Source organism: Grammomys surdaster, unplaced genomic scaffold, assembly GCF_004785775.1.
Source record: "Grammomys surdaster isolate TR1022 unplaced genomic scaffold, NIH_TR_1.0 125739, whole genome shotgun sequence".
NCBI lineage: Eukaryota > Metazoa > Chordata > Mammalia > Rodentia > Muridae > Grammomys > Grammomys surdaster.
The window spans coordinates 564,207-584,794 of NW_021620571.1; the positions used below are offsets into that span (position 1 = coordinate 564,207).

Consider the following 20,588-nt stretch of genomic DNA (forward strand, 5'->3'; position numbering starts at 1 on the left):
CAGACTCTGTCTCCCCTGTGTTGTGATTAAGGGCATGTACCACCACCCAGCCTAAGCAAATAACTCCAACTCCTCCTCCTCTTCCTCTTCTTCCTCCTCCTCCTCTCCCTCCTTCTCCTCTTCTTCTTCGTCTTCTTCTTCTTTTTTTTTTTTGGTTTTTCGAGACAGGGTTTCTTTGTATAGCCCTGGCTGTCCTGGAACTCACTCTGTAGACCAGGCTGGCCTCAAACTCAGAAATTCGCCTACCTCAGCCTCCAAGTGCTGCCATGCGCCACCATTAAAGGCATGCACCACCACCGTCCGGCCCTCCTTCCCTTGTTAAGATTTTTAATTATGTGCATGTTTGTGGATGCCCACAGAGACCAGAGGTATTGATCTTGTGGAGACAGAGTTACAGGTGGTTATAGCCTCCTGATGTGCATGATAGAAACGGAACTCTGGTCCACTAGGAAGAACAGAACTTGCTCTTAACTACTGAACCATCTCTCTACCCCCCCCAAACTTTTTAAACAAGAATTTATATATATGAGTTTTGTGTCTATATGTACACCTGCATGTCAGAAACAGGGATCAGTTCCCATTACAGATAATTGTGAGCTATTATATGGTTGCTGGGACTTGAACTCAGGACCTATAGAAGAGCAGCCAATGCTCTTACCTGCTGATCCATCTTTGAGTATCACCCCCCCCAAAAAAAAACCCTAATTTTTAAGGTCTTATCAGTTGAAGGATAGATTGCTGATTGAATCTCCCTGTTGCCAGTTATCCTAGCTTACAATATCTTTTCTACATAGCCAGGAAAAGTATCATTTCTTTCATAACTTTGAAAACTATTTTGTCTGTTAAACAAAACAAAGCAACCAAAATGCTTTAAAGACAACAAAGGGTAGGATTTGTCTGTGTTCTGGATCAAAGGTTTCTCAAAGTTCTAGCTTGTTCAATTTTTGTGAGCAACTTTCCTCCCCCTTCTCTTGTCCATTTGGGTTTTTGTGAGTGAGTACTAATTGTCATGATCTTCAGCGAGGGAGGCAGCCAGTCCCTCAGCACCCTGTGAGTGAGTACCTGAACACCTCACGGCGTCTTGGGACACAGACTATCAAAGTCCACTTGGCAAAACTCTCATTGCTTGTGGTGCCTTTCTTATGGTCTTCTTCCTTTGAACATTTATTTCTCTTCTTTTGCTCCTTAAGGAGACAATCTGAGCTCTCACTTGTTCATACTGACTTATTTCTCAGAAATATGTGCTCGCTTACTATTCTGCTCTTTCTATTATCTTGTGCATGTGACGTATTCTACTTCTACAATAAGAATATTGCTGGGAGATGTCTGTGCACACACATGTACATTTGTGTGGTAAGCATTCAGGCTCAGGTTTCTTTTCATTTTGTTTTGTGTTTCTCTCTGTGTAGCTGTCAGGAACTCACTCTGTAGAGCAGGCTGGCCTTGAACTCACAGAGATCGACCTGCCTCTGCCTCCTGAGTGCTGGGATTAAAGGTATGTGTCACCACTGCCCAGCTCTTATTTTGTTTAAAGATGTATTATTATTATTACTATTATTATTATCAGTGATAGTAGAACTATTACTATTATTTTCTGTGTATGGATGTCTTGCCTTGATGTATGTCCGTGCACTGATGTGTGCCTGGTATCTACCGACATTGGTTGTCTACAAACTAGAGTTACAGATGGATTTGAGCTACCACATGGATGGTGGGAATCAAACTTGGGTCCTCTTGAAGGGTAGGCAGTGGGCTGCTGAGCTATCTCTACAGTCCCTGGATAATATAATATAATTTTAGTTTGCAGTAAATAAATAAAACCAATAAGAGCTGTTAACTAGGTAAAATTAATCCTGTTCTGAATACGCACCTGTTAAAGTACCTTCTGAAAGTCAAATTTTATTGAGACAATTTATATTTAATAAAATGTATCCATTTTAGTATAATTTATTAAGATCTGAGAATTATGTGTACCTATGTGATCTTTATCACAGTCAAGCTAATAAATCATTTCATATCTTAAGAAGTTTCTTAGGTAAGCAGTTATCTTCCCATCCCATGCCCAGACAATCACCCTGTGTGCCTGTTGTTGTAGATTAGTAGTGCCTGTTCATGACGATATAAATGGAATTATATTGTCTCTACTCTTGTTTCTGTGTTTTTTTCATTGTACGTAGTTCTTTTTAGAGTTGTTTATATTATTTCTTGTCTCACATGTATCCATGTGAATGGAGGTACCTGTGGAGACCGAAAGAGGGCACCAGATCCCCTGTAACTTTAGTTACAGAGTATGCGAACCCTCTGGTCTGTGATAACAACTGAACCCTGGTCCTCTGCAAGAGCTGTGCATGCTCTTAACCCCACTGTGTCATCAAAGCACATTGTTAGAAAGAATTTATATGTAGCAAGATTACCTTTTTGGTTTTTGTGCCAATGTATATTGTAAAACCTTTCATATAATAGGCAAACACTCTGTGTATGTCAGGTACATTCACAAGGCCAAAGGCATCTTTTTTCTCTCTCCTTCTTCCTTCGTTCTTTCCCAGCTTTCCTCTTTTTCTTAAGCTATATAGCCCAGATGTTCTAGAATTCACTATATTTGATTCCCAAATCGGCATCAATTTTACAGTAATCCTTTTGCTTTTGCTTCTTGCTTGATTTCTGTGCTACAGACATGTACCATTGTACACAGTTCCAAGTAAGCTGTTTTACACACACACACACACACACACACACACACACACACGTGCGCGCAGGAGAGAGAGAGAGAGAGAGAGAGAGAGAGAGAGAGAGAGAGAGAGAGAGAGGACACTGATAACAGAGTTGAAATGGGGCGATGGTCCCGTGATTAGAGTGCTTGCTCTTTGCTGTGTAAGTGTGAGATTGGCATCCAGCCTGGAATTCTAGTCTCAAAAGACAGAAGCAGGCTCCCCAGAGCAAGCTGACTAGCAAGAGTGTCTGCGTAAGTGAGCACTGAAATTGATTGAGAGATCCTGCCTCAGTAAATAAAGTAGGAGAAACCAGCCTACAACTTCCACACATGCATCAAAGCCACATGAATACAGACATGAAAAATGGGAGCCCAGAGACTGCACTGTGATTAGTATTGTACATTCTGGAATGTGTACGGGGATTTCAGATGTTCTCCTCCTCCTCCAAACGGGATGCCAGGCTTCCTACCCTCCACCCCCACCATTTAAATTCCAGGCTCTCGCACAAAGCTACATTCCTAGCCCTTGGGAGGAGAAGGTGTTTGTTTTGTTTTTGTTTCTGAGACTAGGTCTGTTGCTCTTTAGTTTAGGTTTGCCTCAAATCTGGTCTCTTCCTGCCTCCACACCTTGATCGATGAAATCTCCTACATGCATTGCCCCACCCTGATACCTCTTTTAATTTTAACCATTATAGTTGTAATTTGTAGTTTCCTCATACATCCTGATGTTGTTACATCATTGGCCCAGATGGTTCCCATGTTTACTGAAGGGGTTGTTGTTTGTTGAAATCTTTCCTGTCAGATATAGAAGTCAGTGTCTCTAATATGCCCAAGACCCGAATAGCTATGTGTCTGCACAAACCTGTTGGAAATGGTGACAGAAGGCTGGAATGGAGCTGAAGTACTCAGCAGGAGCTTAGAGAAAGATGGCTAGTTGGCAGCATGTGATTAAGAAGTTACAGCAGCTTGTGGTTCTATACACCTATGACCTCAGCTCTGGAGACTGAAGCAGAATTGTGGTTTCAGAGCCAACCTGGGCTACATAGTGAGACATGGTTGTCCCCCTCTAAAAAGGTCCATTCAGGAGCTGGTGAGATGGCTCAGCAGTTAAGAGCACTGACTGTTCTTCTGGAGGTCATGAGTGCATGTGGTGCATTTACAGGCAAAATACCAATATACATAAAATATTTTTTAATAGAAAGCTTCTATAAACATTTGTGTGCAGTTTTTAAAAACTTTATTCATGCAAATAGTTGTTTGCTGGCAGCTACCTAAAGAATGTTGGACACATGAAATCACATTGTATGGACTGTTATAATTAGGGGTTTGAAGTTGCATTAATGTCTCACAATGTGAATACCTTTTCTTTTGTTTCTTTGACATTCCTTCCTTTTCGTGAAATGCTAGCTCAAATATTTTTCCCATTTAAATTGGTTTTCAGCCGGGTGGTGGTGGTGCACGCCTTTAATCCCAGCACTTGGGAGGCAGAGGTAGGTGGATCTCTGAGTTCGAGGACAGCCTGGTCTACAGAGTGAGTTCCAGGACAGCCAGGGCTATACAGAGAAACCCTGTCTCGAAAAAAAAAAAACAAAAACAAAAACAAAAAAAAAACAAAAAAAAACAAAAAAATAAATTGGTTTCATATCATTAGTGTTTTGTTTCCTAGCATGGGGTACTGACTCTAGGGCCTGGGGTAAGCATGTGACACTTAGCTAGACATGCCAGTCTCTAGGCTCCTCTATATAAGAAATATTAATCTTAGCCACAGGGATTAATTCTAGTATTTACTGATTGCTGAGTTGTTAATGTTTCAAGAGCTATTAACTAAATTATCTCATTTAAATTCACAACATATCTAGGAGGTTATATGAAACTATCAAACCTTAGGTAAGATTCAAGAGATATTATCTGAATATGGCTTTAGGTTATAAATAACCACAATGCCCTATGATAAGTATAGCAATAAAATTACATATAATAAAAAATAATATCTCAAAGTAAGCTTCATTTGCTTGATGTGGACTGGGTCTCACGCCTACTAGGCCACACTCTGTAATGGCACTAAAGTGAATTTTTGAGTAGACACTATTAGACTAGAGGAGAGAAAGTGCACTGTTACAGTCATTGTGGTTGTAATAGCAAAGTCCTAGAGAACGAGTGACTTAGAAGAAAGGGTTATTTGGCTCACTGTTCTAGAAGCTGAGAAAACCAAGAGCGTGGTGCTGACATCTGCTTAGTGGACACTGCAGTTGCACCACAACCTGGCAGAAGACATGGCTTGGTGAGACACAGTGACTTTGCCCAAGAGAGCTTGCTTCTATAACATGGCCACTCTCCTGATACTCATGAATTAACGAGTGGCTATCTACAACGGCAGAACTTCCATGGCTCATTTTCTTCATACATTTACATGTGATTTAAGGGATTACCTCTCACCACCACTTGAGACAGGATTTCTTTGTATAGCCCTGGTTGTCCTGGAACTTACTGTGTCAAATTCAGAGATCCACCTGCCTCTGTCTCCCAAGTGCTGGGATTAAAGGCATGCATCAATGAGCTGGGTTAAGTATTAATTTTATACAAGAAGTTTAGAAAATAAGTCTTTGTAAGAACTCTAGACAAATAGAATAGTAAATACAAAGTTTTTAGAATATATCTAAAAATTTGGGATTACTTCAGTGTTTGCTTACATATAGAGTAAAGCAGATAGTCTGGATTCATTTTTAGAGAGATGATTGTTATTCAGACCTGAAGACCAGAAGTTAGATACAGATTTGAACATGGTTTTGTGTTTTTTCTTTCAGGTTTTGATTGTTATATTTTCTTCCTCGGCTGGGGATGTAGGTCAATAGGAGGAGTTCATGCCTCAGACGCCCTGGGTTTTATCCCCAGCATCATAGAAACTTGGCATAGTTACATATGCTCGTAATCCAAGCAACTCAGTGGATTGAGGCACAAAGGTCAAGTCTAAGGGGATCTCAGCTATACAGCAAATCCAAGGCCAGCCTTGGCTACACGAAACACCCCCCTTGCATACACACACACACACACACACACACACACACTTCTTCCTCTTGCATCTCTTGTTTTTGTTGTTCTTTTGAAACAGGGTCTCTTTACATACCTTTGGCCATCCTAGAACTCACTGTGTAGACCAGGCTAGCCTATAACTCACAGAGATATGCTTGCCTCTGCCTCCTAAGTGCTGGAATGTATTTCTTCTAATGCTATGTGGTACCAGATTGTGCTTAATATAATGGTTTAAAACAACACATTTATTATCTCATTCTTTACTTGGAGCATGTGCCTTGTCTTTTTTTTCTCCCTTCCTCTTGTTTTGAGATATTTTAAACATTGTTTTGAAAGATCATATGTGTGTGCATGTGCATGTATGTACATTGTTGGATGGGTGCATCACATGCCATGGCATGGATGTTCAAGTCAAAGGACAACTTGTGTGAGTTGGTTCTCTCCTTCCACCATGTGGATTCTGGGGATTCAGGTCTAGCAACAAGTCCCTTTTTACTTACTGGGCCATTTTATCAGTTCTAGAAATTTTTTTTTTAATTTAGATAATTGTAGATTCATATGAAAAAATGGAGAGAAATCCAGTGTACTTTTTTTACTCAGCTACTACAATAGTAGTTTGTTTTGTTTTGTTTAAGACATGGCCTTATATGGCCCAAGATGGCTTTGAACTCTTCCTAGTCCTCTTGCCTCTACGTCCAGCATGATGACATTATAGGCTTGCATCATCATGCCTGGCTAATGGTAGCATCGTAAAAGTACAATATAAGAAAGCAGAGCCAGCCAACAGCCCGTCAATGTTATAGACTTCCTCAGTTTGACATGCTATCTATGATCAATTGGATGACTTACAGTGCTGGGGACCAAGCTAAAGCCTGGTGCGTTGTCAGGCAGGTTCTCTCTCTACCACCGAAGCTGTGCTTTCAGCCAGCCTCGTGCATGTCCATAAAAGTTTAACATTCGTAATTAAATGAATGAATTCATTGACTTATCTACTACTCGTAGTCACCCATCCTTAAGAGCACTCTTGTATAACCACACTCACCTCTCTCTCCTGTTCCTAATCCTTAGCAACCACTGATCTGTCAGTTAATCTATTAAAGTTTCACCACTTCAAGAATATTGTACAGGCTGGGCAGTGGTGGCACATACCTTTGATCCCAGCACTCAGGAAGCGGAAGCAGGCAGGTCTTTGTGAGTTAAGAGGCCAGTCTGGTCTACAGAGTTAGTTCCAGGAGAGCCAGGGCTATGCAGAGAAACCCTGTCTCAAAAAGACAAGAAGAAGGAAAGAATGTTGCACAAATGAAGTTACATAGTTTGTACTTTTATATCCCAGATCCTTCCTTCTAAATCACATAGTTTTGATGGCCAACTTTTTTCCAACTCTACCTGAAAGTCCAAGATGTCTAACCCCTGATAACCCTGAAGAGAGGCACTCCTTTTAAGTAAAACATGAATTACTCCTAGAAATCAACGATGGAGCCAAATTGTATTGAGACATTCTACTGTAACTATGCTGTTCGAGATTCCTGATCTTCCTCCTCTACCTCCCAATTGCTTGGATTGTAGCCCAACATAGCCAACAAGCCCAAATTTCTTACACAAATTTTGTCACTCACCATTACATTTAAGGATTAAAAAGGTACAGCCTTTGACAAATGGATTCACCTCATCCACTCATTCTTTTACCGCATTTAATGTGGCATGTGTTGCTTCCGGTGCATAGAACACAGTTCTCCTAAGAGCTTTCTTCCCGGATGTAAGTTTTAAGCTTTCCCCCTCTGATTCTGTAGTTATCTTCTAGCCAAATTTCCAAACTACTGGAGAACAAAATAACTTCCGTTGAGTTGCACTGCAGCCTTCCCACTTCTCCTAGCTTGTCCTACTAGTGCCGTGATGGAACATCATGTCTGAAAGCAGCTTGGGAAGGAAACAGTTTATTTGACTTCCACTTCCACTTCAGTCAGGACTGGAACTCACACAGGTCAGAAACCTGGAGGCAGGAGCTGTGCAGTGCCCGTGGAGGGATGCTGCTTACTGGCTTGCTCCTCATAACCTGCATATCCTGCTTTTTTATAGAACCCAGGACCAATAGCCCAGGGATGGCACCACGCACAATGGGCTGGGCCCTCCCCCATCAATCACTCATAAAGAAAATGCTCTACAGCTATGGTTCTCAATCTTCCTAATGTTGTGACCCTTGAATACAATTCCTTGTGTTGTGGTGACCCCCAACCATAAAATTATTTCATTGCTACTTCATAACTGTAATTTTGCTACTATTATGAATCATAATGACTTGCCGAATATCTAATTTGTGACCCCCGTGGGGGTTGTACCCCACAGGGTGGGAACTGCTGTTCTACAGACTTGTGTACAGCCCAACTTATGGATGCATTTTGTCAATTGAGGTTCCCTCCTTAGATGACAATAGATTGTGTCAAATTGACATAAAACTAGCCAGTGCACCACTAAATGAAACGAACGCATTCAGTAAGCTCTCGAAATAAGTTTTCAAAATTTTTTGGACTAGGATCAATATTTACTTCTGAACATATTCAATAAATATTTCTGAACATATATGAAAGGTAGTGAGAGAGATGGCAGGATTTCATTAGGGCCCAGGGTGATGGCTCAGTAGGTTAGAGCCCTTGCTGTGCAAACATGAAAGCACTCGGTGCCGCTTTATAGCTTAATGTGACTATTCTTACCTGTAACCCCAGAAACAAATTTGGTGGGGCTTACTGGCTGTCAACTTTTTTGCAAAATGATGAGCTAAAGTTCTATTTTAAGGGACTAAGGATGAGAATGAAAGAGGATACCAACCATCCTTCTCAAACCTCTACAAATACATGCATGCACACAGAAAAAGACAACACCAACATCTGACAAAACATTAGTCCATTTCGTTTATAAAGAATATTAGTTACTATCTTAAACTGATAGCTCATATGATAGCTCATACTTAAAAAAGCACTGTTATACACAAGCAAGCCATGGAGAATAATGGTGATGACCTATCAAGGAGACAGGATGATCCAAGCGCTCAGGAGGTGGAGGCAGGCGAATCTCTGAGTTTGAGGTTCACCTGGTCTGTAGAGGCTACACAGAAAAACTCTTTAGAAACCACTATCAGGCTGGCCTTGAACTCACTGAGATCCATCTGCATCTGCTCTGGAGTGCTGGGATTAAAGGTGTATACTACTACACCCAATTTACTTACTCTTTTTTATGTGTTTCGAAGAGTGCCAGCATTATGTATGTGTACCATCTGTGGGAGGTGCCCACGGAAGCCAAAAGAGGGTGTTGGGTGTTGAATTTTCTGAAAATGTAGTTACAGATAGTTGTGAGGCATCACGAGGCTGTTGGGAACCAAATCCAGGACCTCTACAAGAGAACTTTTTGTTTGTTTTTGGTTCTGTTTTCAAGACAAGGTCACTCTGTGTAGCCCTTGCTATCCTAGTACTTACCTATAGACCAGACTGGCCTCAAACTCAGAGCACCTCTCAGCGTCCTGAGTGCTAGGATTAAAGGCATGTACCACCACCACCACACAGGCACAGCAGGCCTCAGCCTCATAACTCATCATTATCACGCAGAATAACTAACTTCATGTGTTAAAGATGAGTTAATGGGTTCAGAATTTTTTGAACTTATTGTTTTCAGCAAATAATGAACTTGATAAGGTTTTGTGATTTGATGTAATATATATTCTTCATTAGACACATTTAAAAAGTGATAGAAACAGTATATGAGATATATATGGTAAGATATATAGGGTGAGACATAATATTGTTTTATAATATGTATGGGTTTCTTGCCAATGAAAAATTATAAGATTCTGGTATTGCAGTAGCCGTATATACGTTCTTTTTCAACCCATCTCTTCTCTTCCTCCTTTTTTTTTTGCTCCTTCATACCTTCCCTCCTTCCTCTTTTCCATCCTTAGAAGTCCTTTGCTTTAGTCTTCTGAGGTGCTCAGACTTTTATTTTTAAGGATAGGCCTTACTATGTAGCAGTTGGCAAGGCTGGGGCATAGGCCAGGGTGGCTACAAACCTGTGTTTTTCCTGCCTTAGCCTCTCTGTGCTGAGATTATAGGTATGTGTCAGCATCCTTGGTTCCCATCATTCTGTAATCATTTATTGATTGTTTGATTCCCTCTGCATTAGGTCTAGATATATTTATCATAACACATATTACTTGATTTAACATTGTTTATTATTCTCCCACATGTCTAACTTTCTTGCCATGATAAGCTACTTGTTATTTTAGAATACAACTTAAAGTTTAATTATCTGTCATCTCATGGTACACAGAAGTCAAGTATCAAGCCAGGCTTAGCAGTCCCCTTTCACTAGTGTCACCTTACAGTCCCATCCAGTCAGACTTTAAATTTTCTCAGTTACTTAGAATCTATACTCAGGTTTGACTTGCTCACATCAATAGACTGTCCATGCATGCATTGCATTTGGTGGATAACTTTCCAAACTTTCTCTTATTTATTTTAAGTTTTGTTCCTCATATATTACTCTTCCAGTTGGGTCTGCATCCCCTCCTTCATTTTCTCTCTTGAAATTGCTTTGTGAAAGAAACAGACACCTTGAATAGTTTTTCCAAGTTCCAGAATGTCCTGATTCCTCTGGATTTTACTGGTATATCTGTCATGTTCTTTCCCCTTGATTTTTTCTTTCCTAAAGTTGGGCAGAACACTGTTGTCATTCATAAACACAGCTTTTAAGACTGTTTGCTTGAGCTACCACACTGATAATTAAAATGTAGACACTACTTTAAAAAGCATTACCATATCACTGTAAACTCAAAGTTCTAACCCTAACAAGGAAAAGAGCAACGTCATTGTTAGCTACTAGGGAACCTGGACACTCCGATCACAAGATGAAAACTCAGCATTTGAACTTAGAAACATGACAGCAAACAGGTATGAAGAGGGGAAGTGAAGTGATCACTCTTGATAAAAACTCTGAAAATAAACCGACACAAAATGCAGGAAAATATTTGGTGTAAGTGTAATTTTTAAAAGCAAGCCTTGGCTGGGTGTGGGGTGTGGCACACACCTCTATAATTCCAGCTATGAAGATGTCTAGGTGAGGCTGGCCTTGACTAAAGATGAAAACGCAGATGTTAGCTCATTGTCAACAACTAAAATACCTTTACATTTTGGTATCAGGTTAGTATGGAATATTTGCTTTATATATTTTCCTTTTGTGGCTGGAGAGATTAATTCATTTGTTCTTTCATAATTTTGAACTGAGGATAGAACCAAGTACATGAAGTCCACTAAGCAAGAACCATGCCACAGACCTACAGAAGAGCCGAAGTGTATTCAAGAAGCTTTACCTTATCTCATGGAACAAAGGTTGCAGAGCTGATGTTCCACATCCCCAAACACTTAAAAATAATGATGTTCTCCTATGTGATCCCAGTGTAGCAAATGGGAAGTTAATACAACAAAGGCTGGGGGGGGGGACTATAATTAAGGGGAGTCTGACAGAATTTGATTAATTCGAAGACTGAGAAGTAGACAAAATGATAACACTATGTTTGTATTTTTATATAAATTGGAAAATTCCTTTCACCTCATGGGGATATAATTTAAAGTCCTGAATTCCAGTAGCAGAAGAACTGCTTGATCTCATACCATTCTACTGGTAAGATTAATTGGTAAGCAGTTACAGTGTTTCAGTAAGGTAGTGGGACCTGCGGAGAAGCTTGTCAGAAAAGTTAGATGGTTTGGGAATTGTCCTTGATCTGTGGCGAGAGCACTAAGGGAAGTTAAGGGGAGGAAAGACAACAGCAGGGGATTCACTGTGTGTGTGTTGAGGGTGCAAATGTGTGTGAGTGTATGAATGTGTGAGTACGTATGTGTGTGCACGTGTGTGCATGCATGTGTGTCTGTGTGCATGTGTGTGTAAGTGTGTGAGTGTGTATGTGTGTGCACATGTGTGTGTACATGCATGTGTGTGTGCCTGTGTGTGTGCCTGTGTGTGTACATGTGTGTGTATGTACACAGAGTTCAAATATAGCCTTGCTAATGCCGGTTAGGGTTTGAGCCATGTGCCTAGGATCAACCCAGACTACTTTTTGTTTGTAGGTTCTAGCTCCAGTGTCCAGGTCTTAGTGCTCACCATTTGAAAACCAGCATGAAAAGAATTACATACACTTTCTCTACTAGGTTTCCCATTTTTTTTACCTTCTCTGATACCAGAACTTGGTCCAGAAACCAGCTTTTGACTCTTTGTACAGCTCAGCCATACTCCATCTTTACCTCATGGATCTCTGCATCTTTGAAAGGGCATTAGAAAGAGTTAAAAATCCACCCTAGCTTTATAATTGCCAAGCTGATATTTTGAGAAAACGGCTCACTTTTATTTATATTTAAGCTGATCCCTATAAATTACAACGATTGAACTTTATGCCGTGCAGAATAACTAAAAAACACGGTCTCCTTAAAGAGGCTGTCTTGTCTTCTAATCTATGTCCCCCTATTCAGTAGCAATGAGATCTTTATTTATTTTTTTTTATTTTGTATGTATGGGTATATTGCCTGCATGTATGTGTGTGTGCTGTGTACATTCCTAGTGTCCAGAGGCCAGAAGAGGATGTCAGACTTCTTGGAACTGGAACCACAGGCTATTGTGAACTGCTGGGAACTAAATCAGGGTCCTTTGGAAGAGGAGCCAGTGAGTGCTAGGGCTCTCAAATGCTGAGCTATCTCTGGCTCCCCTCAGTGGGACCCTTAAGCACTTTCTTGCAAGTGTCCTTATCTACACATTAATAATGAACACAGACAGAACCTAAACAGCTCAGTCTTAAATGTCAACTGGGTCAATGCATGTGAACTATTAGGAATTGGGAGACTAGTACTTGATGCCAAATAAGTTTTTTAGTTTATATCAATATTTTTGTGGTCATTTGCTCTTCTGTCCCTTCTGTTCTTCTTATGTCCCTCTGTCCTTCTTTAATTACAGCAGTATCTATCCTGTTCACTTTGCCACCCTTCATCTCTTTGTTAATGTTATTACCTGTTTTTCCTTCAGAATTAAATTGGTTAGTATCCACAAGTACTTAGCACAGTACCTGGCACTAACTAATGACTAAGTGAGGCTGGGGCTTCTCTGCCTTGACTCCGCTCACATGCTGTCCAAGTTGGTCCTTCCAGGACTGTTCAGAGTCATGTTTCTCTTGTAACCTTTAGTTTTCCCAAGAGGAACAATGATGAAGCACTGTTTTCATGCCAATACCAGATGACTTTCGAGGAACAGCTGGAAAGGGGGCATGAATAAAAAGATAAAGCCAGGGCAGTGGTGGCACACATCTTTGATTCCAACACTTGAGAGACAGAAGCAGGTAGATCTTTGAGTTCAAAGCCAGCAGCCTGGGCTACAGAGCAAGTTCTAAGACAGCCAGGGCTATACACAGAAAACCTGTCTTAAAAATAAAACAAAACAACAAAAAGATAAATTTGAATTTTGAAGTAGTGAAGTTTTAACTATTTAAAGATATTGCTTACTAAAATAGTCTCATATATATATTTCATATATATATTCATATATATATATATATATATATATATATATATATATATATGAAAGCTTTATCAATGATCAAATTCAAGAGTCAGGTATGGTGGCATATGCCTCTAATCCCAGGAACTCTAAGGCAGAGGCAGGTGGATTTCTGTGAGTTCCAGGACAGCGAACACTGACCCTGTCTCAAACAGACAAAAACAAAATAAATTTAAATCAATTTATCTATTTTAACAAAATATTAAATTTAAATTTTATCAGCCATAGATTTAAAACAAAATATGAAGAGTAAAGGCCAAAGGGATTGAGATTTTTGCTGGGAAATCAATGTGCTCATGGAGATAATAAAGACAGTTCATTTCTCAATTTAAAAAATAACAATTGTTTGGTTATTGCTGCCTGTAGACACTGTGGGAAGAGACTCGATTCTGAACAGTCACTTGTTAAGTGGTCATTCGCATGACCTGCTCTTTAACCTTTGGGTCATTGGCAGCTACTTCCTGTAGTTAAAAATGTTTCATTATAATTTTGTGAAGAAAAGTATTTTTCTCTACTAAAAACTGCATTGGATTAAAAAAAAATACTCAGCCACATAAAGCCATTTCTCCACTGTTTTAGTTCCCAGATGATTTAAAAAACAAGAAATAAAAGAAGACCAAGCCCATACTTGGATGGGTATTTGTAAAGCCTGGTTGTAGGGAGTGGCAGATTGAGAGTTAATGCGTTCAGAGGGAAGAACAGTCCACTGGGGGTTAAACTGCAGAGTCTAATGGAATAATAACTGGTAGCACCATCTGCTGGCCTACTTCCGCAGAAGGAGTCAGTATTTTTAACGACATCTCTAATATTCATGCTGATGCGTTTTGATGCTTTGTGCATTCATTTCTTTCTGTGCTTTGTTGGAATCTGGCTATCTGCTTACAGCTATTGAGGGAACAGCTTGTAGGAGGGCTTGCAGCCTTTATCATAGCTAAAGAGGATGAACAGCAGACGTAAACTGGCCAAGGCAGGAATGTGTTGATAAATCAAAATGTGTATTTGTGGACGGCTGTGCATCTCTTGGTTGCAGCTTGCTAAATAGGCCGTTTAGGAGTCTTCTTTCAATGCTTTTTCCTTGAGCACTGCCTGGGGTGGTGAAAAAGCAGAGGGCAAGCCTTTGTCTGACGCCAAAATGTCTTCAGTGAAGAGGCCAAGAGGAAGGGTAAGTGAAGCCTGAATGAGTGGGAGGAGGAGGGGTTCTTTGGGCTAAAAGGCTAATGGGATTGAATAACCCTCCTCGTTACTGGCTGCGGCTGCAGGAGCGCACTGCATCGCCATCTTGAGCTTGGTGCTGTTTTCTCAGCCTGGGCTATTTGTTGTCGTCTGTAGGCCTTAAGGTGGCATTTTAGAGACCGAATCTAAACCTTCCTTCCGTCCCCAGTGCTGTGACACTGCTCTGACACCTTGATGAGGCAGGTATAGAAAAGACACCCAGTAGAACACACTGGAATCGGCATGAAAATGTGCTTGGAAATTCCTGTTTTTTTTCTCTGCTGTAGTCACAGGCATGTTTACGGGTAAGAACATAACAAAACTGTGATCTAAGCCTATATGGATGAATGCGTGTTTGGAGAGGAAATTCTTTTAAAATGCTCTTGGTCTGTTTCCTGTGAGATTGCTAAAATATTAATAATTATAATAAAAATGGTAAAACTTGTTTCCCTCTAAAATAGCTTGAGTAAAATTGTAATAAAGACAAAAATCCAAATTTAACTCTTTCATGGGAAAACTAAAACTTTCTTTGATTTTAGATAAGAGAGTGCCTGTTTACTAACTAGCTAGCTATGCTGCTGCGTTAAAATAATTTTGTGTTCTTCTCTTCTCAGTCTTAAAACAGGGTCTTTCTTTTTCTAAGGAGAAGTGATTCTAAGTTACAATAGCTATTTTTTAATTTAATAATTTCCAGTTTTGGAGGAAAGATGAAAGAAAAGACTTTCATCCTAAATGTGAATAATAGTTACAGGACAAATTTGAAATAACTGTATTTCTATGGTAAAATCTGAAACCTAAGAATGTATTAGGAATATCAGCCAATCTGTCTCCCCTTAACCTCTATTTGCAAGTGAGTAGCTGGGCTGTGTGTTCTGTCCTAACTTCCAGGTGAGCGGAGTCTCCCTTACCTTTGTTCGTGGCACTCACATGTCGGCTGTGTCATTTTACTGCTGTTTAACTTAAAATTTTCAGACATTATGTCAGTTTTTAAAAATACACTTTGGTATATTCTATTTATAATTTTTCTTTTCCCCAGCCTCCATCTTCCAAGAAGAGCGATGGTTCTGGGACATACACTAAGCTGCAGAATACCCAGGTGAGAGTCATGCCTGAGAAGAAGCCAAGAAAAAAGGTAGATTCAGAAAGCAAGCAAGAAAAGGCAAATCGAATAATATCAGAGGCCATAGCAAGAGCAAAGGAGCGAGGGGAACGCAATATTCCACGAGTGATGAGCCCCGAGAACTTTCCTAGTGCTTCAGTCGAAGGGAAAGAAGAAAAGAGAGGTCGGAGGATGAAGTCTAAGCCAAAAGACAGAGACAACAAAAAACCAAAAGCGTGTTCTAAGTTGAAAGAGAAGACAAAAATTGGGTAAGTTGATTATTAATTAAATGTAATGTTTTCCAGTTCCTGCTGAGGTCCAACCTTTTTCTGCTGTTGATCTGAGTGTGGATGGACTGCATTAGGAGACTTTTACATTGCTGTCTGCCATGTACATTTTATTTCCATTTTCAATGAATTATGTAATATTCTAGGGTCTCCCAAATATTACTTTTCTGTTAACATCATGCTTTGTGTGTTTGTATTAATAAAACAAAATATATAAGGGAGAGGACTAAAAATCCACATTTTTGTGGCAGTTCCATATAGTCACTTTCTTTAAAGATATATTTGAAATTCTTCCAATATTTTTTTTACTTTGAGTAGCTCTCACATCAGATCTAACATGATAAAGAATATTTTCTCAGAAAACCCAACCACTCAAAACTCTGGCCTGTTGGTAGGGAATTACAATAGGCATTTACTGATTTACTTTATGTAATAAAGAGGTCAGGTATTAATGCTTCAGGAGAATCCTAAGAGCAAAGAAGTACTCGCCTATCTTAGTTGGCTGCTGAATCTTACTATTCTATGTTTTTTGTTTGTTTGTTTGTTTTGTTTTTGTTTTTGTTTGTTTTTTTTGTAGTGTTAGGGATCAAAACCTCAGACTTTGTGTCTTGTCTTAAATTTTAGAACCAAGGTCTGATACATGCTAGACAAGCACCCTCAGTGCGAGAGCCAGTTCTCCGTATTTTGCACATTTTCAAAATATAAATACATGCAGGCTTTGTATGTAAGGCTAAGCATAATGGAAGGCCGTCGGAGCTTACAATTGTTCTAACAGGACTAGTCATTTTTGAAGCTTTCCGTAGAATTGTTCATAAACTGCTTTATGTAAGCTAATGTAAGATTTTTGTTGTTCACATACATAGAGAACAGAGTGGGAAGCCCTCTGACAGGAGACTTTTCATTTGCTTACATTATTGCTGTATAGTTAACCAGCACATTGAACTCTTGATTTTCATTCCCATGTAGTCAAACAAATGCAGTCTGTTCTTGTACAGTGTATTAATAAATAATTATTACTGGTAGTACACTATTTGCAGAGAAAGTGGATTTCAAAGTTCAATTTCTACTCCTTTATTTTATTTTTTAAATATTGTCCTTATGTCAGCAGTCTTCTCAGGCAGCATACATTGTGCTGATATTCTTTTTTTAGATTTATTTATTTATTTTCTGTGTGTGCATACTCCCAGGAGTATGCATGTCAGTTAGGAGCCTCCATGCAGACTCTGGGAACAGAACCCAGGTCCTCTGTGAGAGAAGTAAGCACTCTCAGCTGAGGAGCCATCTCTCCAGCCCTTAGTCATTCATTTTTTTAAAAGTTTTTGTTCATTTGTTTTTAATGAAAGTACCTATTTTTCCAAAATTATGTCTATTTTTAACTTAGGAAGCCTATATTTCACATTAGTAGAAGTTAATATTATTAAGATTTTCTAATTTTAACTTGTTCAGAGATATGGGCAGAGAAATGTAGCATTTAGAAGGACAGTACTTTGAAAACTGTGACACTGAAATTGGTAGAGAAGCTTCAGAAGCTAAGGTGACTGTTGTTTGCTTTAAGTCTGAGAATGAAAGAGACCCAAGAACCTAGAGACAAGGGATACCAGACCTAAATCTGACTGAAGAGGAAAATCATAAATTTTTACAGAAAGTAGATGAAAATAATTAAGTCACAGAGAAACACGGATTTCTAAAATGTGAATTAGAATTGTTAGAAATCGTAGCATTGGCATGGTTGTCTGGAAGGGAAGTGGGTGGTTTCTTGTTGATGTTGTGTATTTTCATTTTTAGTTTTTTAAGACTGTTCTGGAACCCATTACATAGAGCAGGCTGGCCTCAGACTTAGTGTAATCTCTCTGCCTCTGCCCCCTCAGTTCTAGGATTACAGGCAAGTGCCACCATGTCTGGCTTTAACTCATTTTCTGAGAGTTGTATGCTTGTTTGTTTGTTTGTTTGTTTGTTTGTTTTTTAGAAAAGGAAGTAGATTATTTAAAATAAAATGTACTATGACATTGCCAATTGTTTTCATATTTTTTTCCTTTCTTTCTCTCCCCTGTTCCTCAAGTGTGCCAATCTCTAGTAACCAGAAAGAATGAATTTGGAGGCAATTGTACTGAAAGCATTGGGTTTTTTTATTTGCTTTTGGTTTTTGTGTATTGTTTTACTTTCTCTCTTGGTTAAATACATATCAAGATATTAAGTAGTTGCTACAAGGAAAAGACTTGAGAATGTATGGACTTAGCTGGATGTAACCCAAGACACTATAATATGTCATGTGTGTGCGTGTGTGCATATGTGTGCACATGCACATGTGCGTGTGACTTTTGGACATCAGTTCTCGCTTCTCACCAAACGGGTCCTAGAATTCAAACTCAGTCATTACTGCTTGGCAGCAAGCAACTTTACCCATTGAACCATCTCACCACTATGGACTAAAGTATATTAATGTGGAATACAGAGTTCCTCTGTTAGCCAATGAAAATATTTCTGTATGTCTTCTAATAAGGCAGCGTGCTTTATCGTTTTGAACTTGCTGAATTCTTTACGCAGCTATTGACTGTCAAGCCCCTCTTGTGGCATGCTAGGCAAGCACTCTCCCAGTAACCTGCATCCCAGACCCTAGTTTTGTTGGTGTTGTTGGGGGGTTTTTGGTGTTTTTTGGAGGGGCAGCTTTTTATTTTCTTGAGACAAGGTCTCACTGTGAAGCCCTGGTTGACCTGGAACTCACAGAACTCAGCCTTCCTCTCCATGTCAAGTGCTGGTATTGGAGGGTTGCTGCACCATGCCCAGCTCCCAGCCCTTCTTTTTCATTGTTATGTGAGGAGTCATTTAAGTAAGGGTCAGTTTGTGTTATTTAAAGTGGCATTTTATGATACGTGAATATTTCCTTTTTTTAAAAGATCAGATTTCCTGTGAATTTTAGACTTGCTCTATTAGTACCAGATTATTGACACCAATAATTTTGAAGACAGTTCATGCTTTATCTTAATCTCTTTCCCACTCCACAGTGTTAAATATAAATTTAAAAAGCTTATTTGGAGACTAGAGAGATGACGCATTGGTTAAGCTTGGGCACTGCTAAGATACAAGTGCACTTTCCAGCACCCACAGCGGGAGGCTCACAACTCTCATAACTCGTCTCCAGAGAATCTAACACCTTCTTCTCCCTCTGTACGCACAGCACGCATATGTGCATAGACACACACATAATTTAAAAATAAAATAAATCTTAAAAAATTAAAAAGTACATTTGTAAATCATTTATTGATGACAGCCAGTTAAAATTGATATTTATTTAATCCAAAGACGTGATTTGATATAAACCAGGAATATTACTCTGAAAAAAAATCATTGCTTTAGTATGTTTGAAACTTTTTCTTTTATAGTCTGATGTAGTTTGTGTGTGTGTGTGTGCGTGTGTGTGTGTGTGTAGTGTAATGTGTCTACACATGATGTGGCTGTGGAGGCCAGAGGTTGTTGTCAGGTATCCTTCTGAACCACACTGCCTTAGTTTTTGAGACAAGGTTGCCATTGCACCTGGAGCTCAGTGACTTGGCTAGCCTGGCTGGCAGGTAGTGTCAGGGACTTGCCTGTGTCTGCAGGTGAATGCCACATGCCTGGGTTTTTACATGGGTCCTAGGGAACAAACTCAAATTCTCATGCTTGTGCAGCAAGCTCTTTAGCAACTGAACTATGTCCCAAGTCTGAGCCCCTAGACTGACTTTATTAATTTGTATGTGGTATGGTATATGTTTGTGTGATATGTACATTTGCATGTTGTGGTCACACATGTGCATGGCATGTGGAGGTGAGGTTGATGTCATGTGACTCTCCACTTTAAAGCAATTTTCTCACTGAATTCAAATTTTGCCAGTTCTGCCGGTCTAGCTAGCCAGATTGCCCTAGAGATGCCCTGTTTTCTGCAGAATTTAGGATTTTAGGCAAACCATTGCTCTGCCCTGCTTTTTAATGTGTAGCAGCTGGAAGGACACTGGTCCTCATTGTTGTATGGCAGGCATCCACTGAACCATCTCCCAAGACCCTACATTCGTGTGTATGTATGTGTGGCTGTGAAGGTTTATTTGCAGTACACGAGTGCAGGTGCCCTCAGAGTTTAGAGGGCATCAGATTCTCTAGTACTGCTGGTACAGGCAGTCGGGAGCCATCTGGTGAGGGTACTAGGAACCAAGTCTATGTCTTCTGCAAGAGCAGTATGCTCTCAACTATTGAGACATCTCTCTAGCCCCTAGGTTGAAACTTTAAAAAAATATATAAGCAATAGAACATTCTTTTCAGAGCACTTCATATCATCTTACTTAATTTTTGTAAATTCTTTGATTTTTAGAGCCAATTTCATTTAGTTACAAGCAGTATAACCCTGTGCAGATTCTTACCTGCTATTGTTAGAAGAAGGATAATCATATTATATGTCTCATTGTATCATTTTGAGGAGGAAATGGGTTATCATTTAAAACAAATAAGGCAATATCTAGAATATATGCAGAGATCAGCAGATAAAAGTTGTTATGGTTTTCTGAAACCCTATATAGCATGGAGCTCTTAAGGGAAACTGGGGCTGTACACCTTCCTCATCCGCTACCTGGGGTGCTCTCTTTCTCCCTCTCCCTCTCCCTCTCCCTCTCCCTCTCCCTCTCCCTCTCCCTCTCCCTCTCCC

General features: G+C 39.7%; 1 protein-coding gene across 7 annotated transcripts in view; it reads left to right on the forward strand.

Annotated features, from left to right (window-relative positions):
• The window catches only part of Chd9 (chromodomain helicase DNA binding protein 9), a 217,271-nt gene that overhangs the window by 105,971 nt on the left and 90,712 nt on the right, over positions 1-20,588 (forward strand). For 6 of the 7 annotated variants that reach the window (XM_028788235.1, XM_028788239.1, XM_028788238.1 and 3 more), the window contains one exon: positions 15,570-15,901. In XM_028788235.1, the coding sequence (XP_028644068.1) occupies positions 15,570-15,901 (332 nt within the window). Of the gene's footprint in view, positions 1-14,822; positions 14,839-15,569; positions 15,902-20,588 lie in introns of those variants that run through there. The other variant, XM_028788240.1, reaches the window with a different exon arrangement.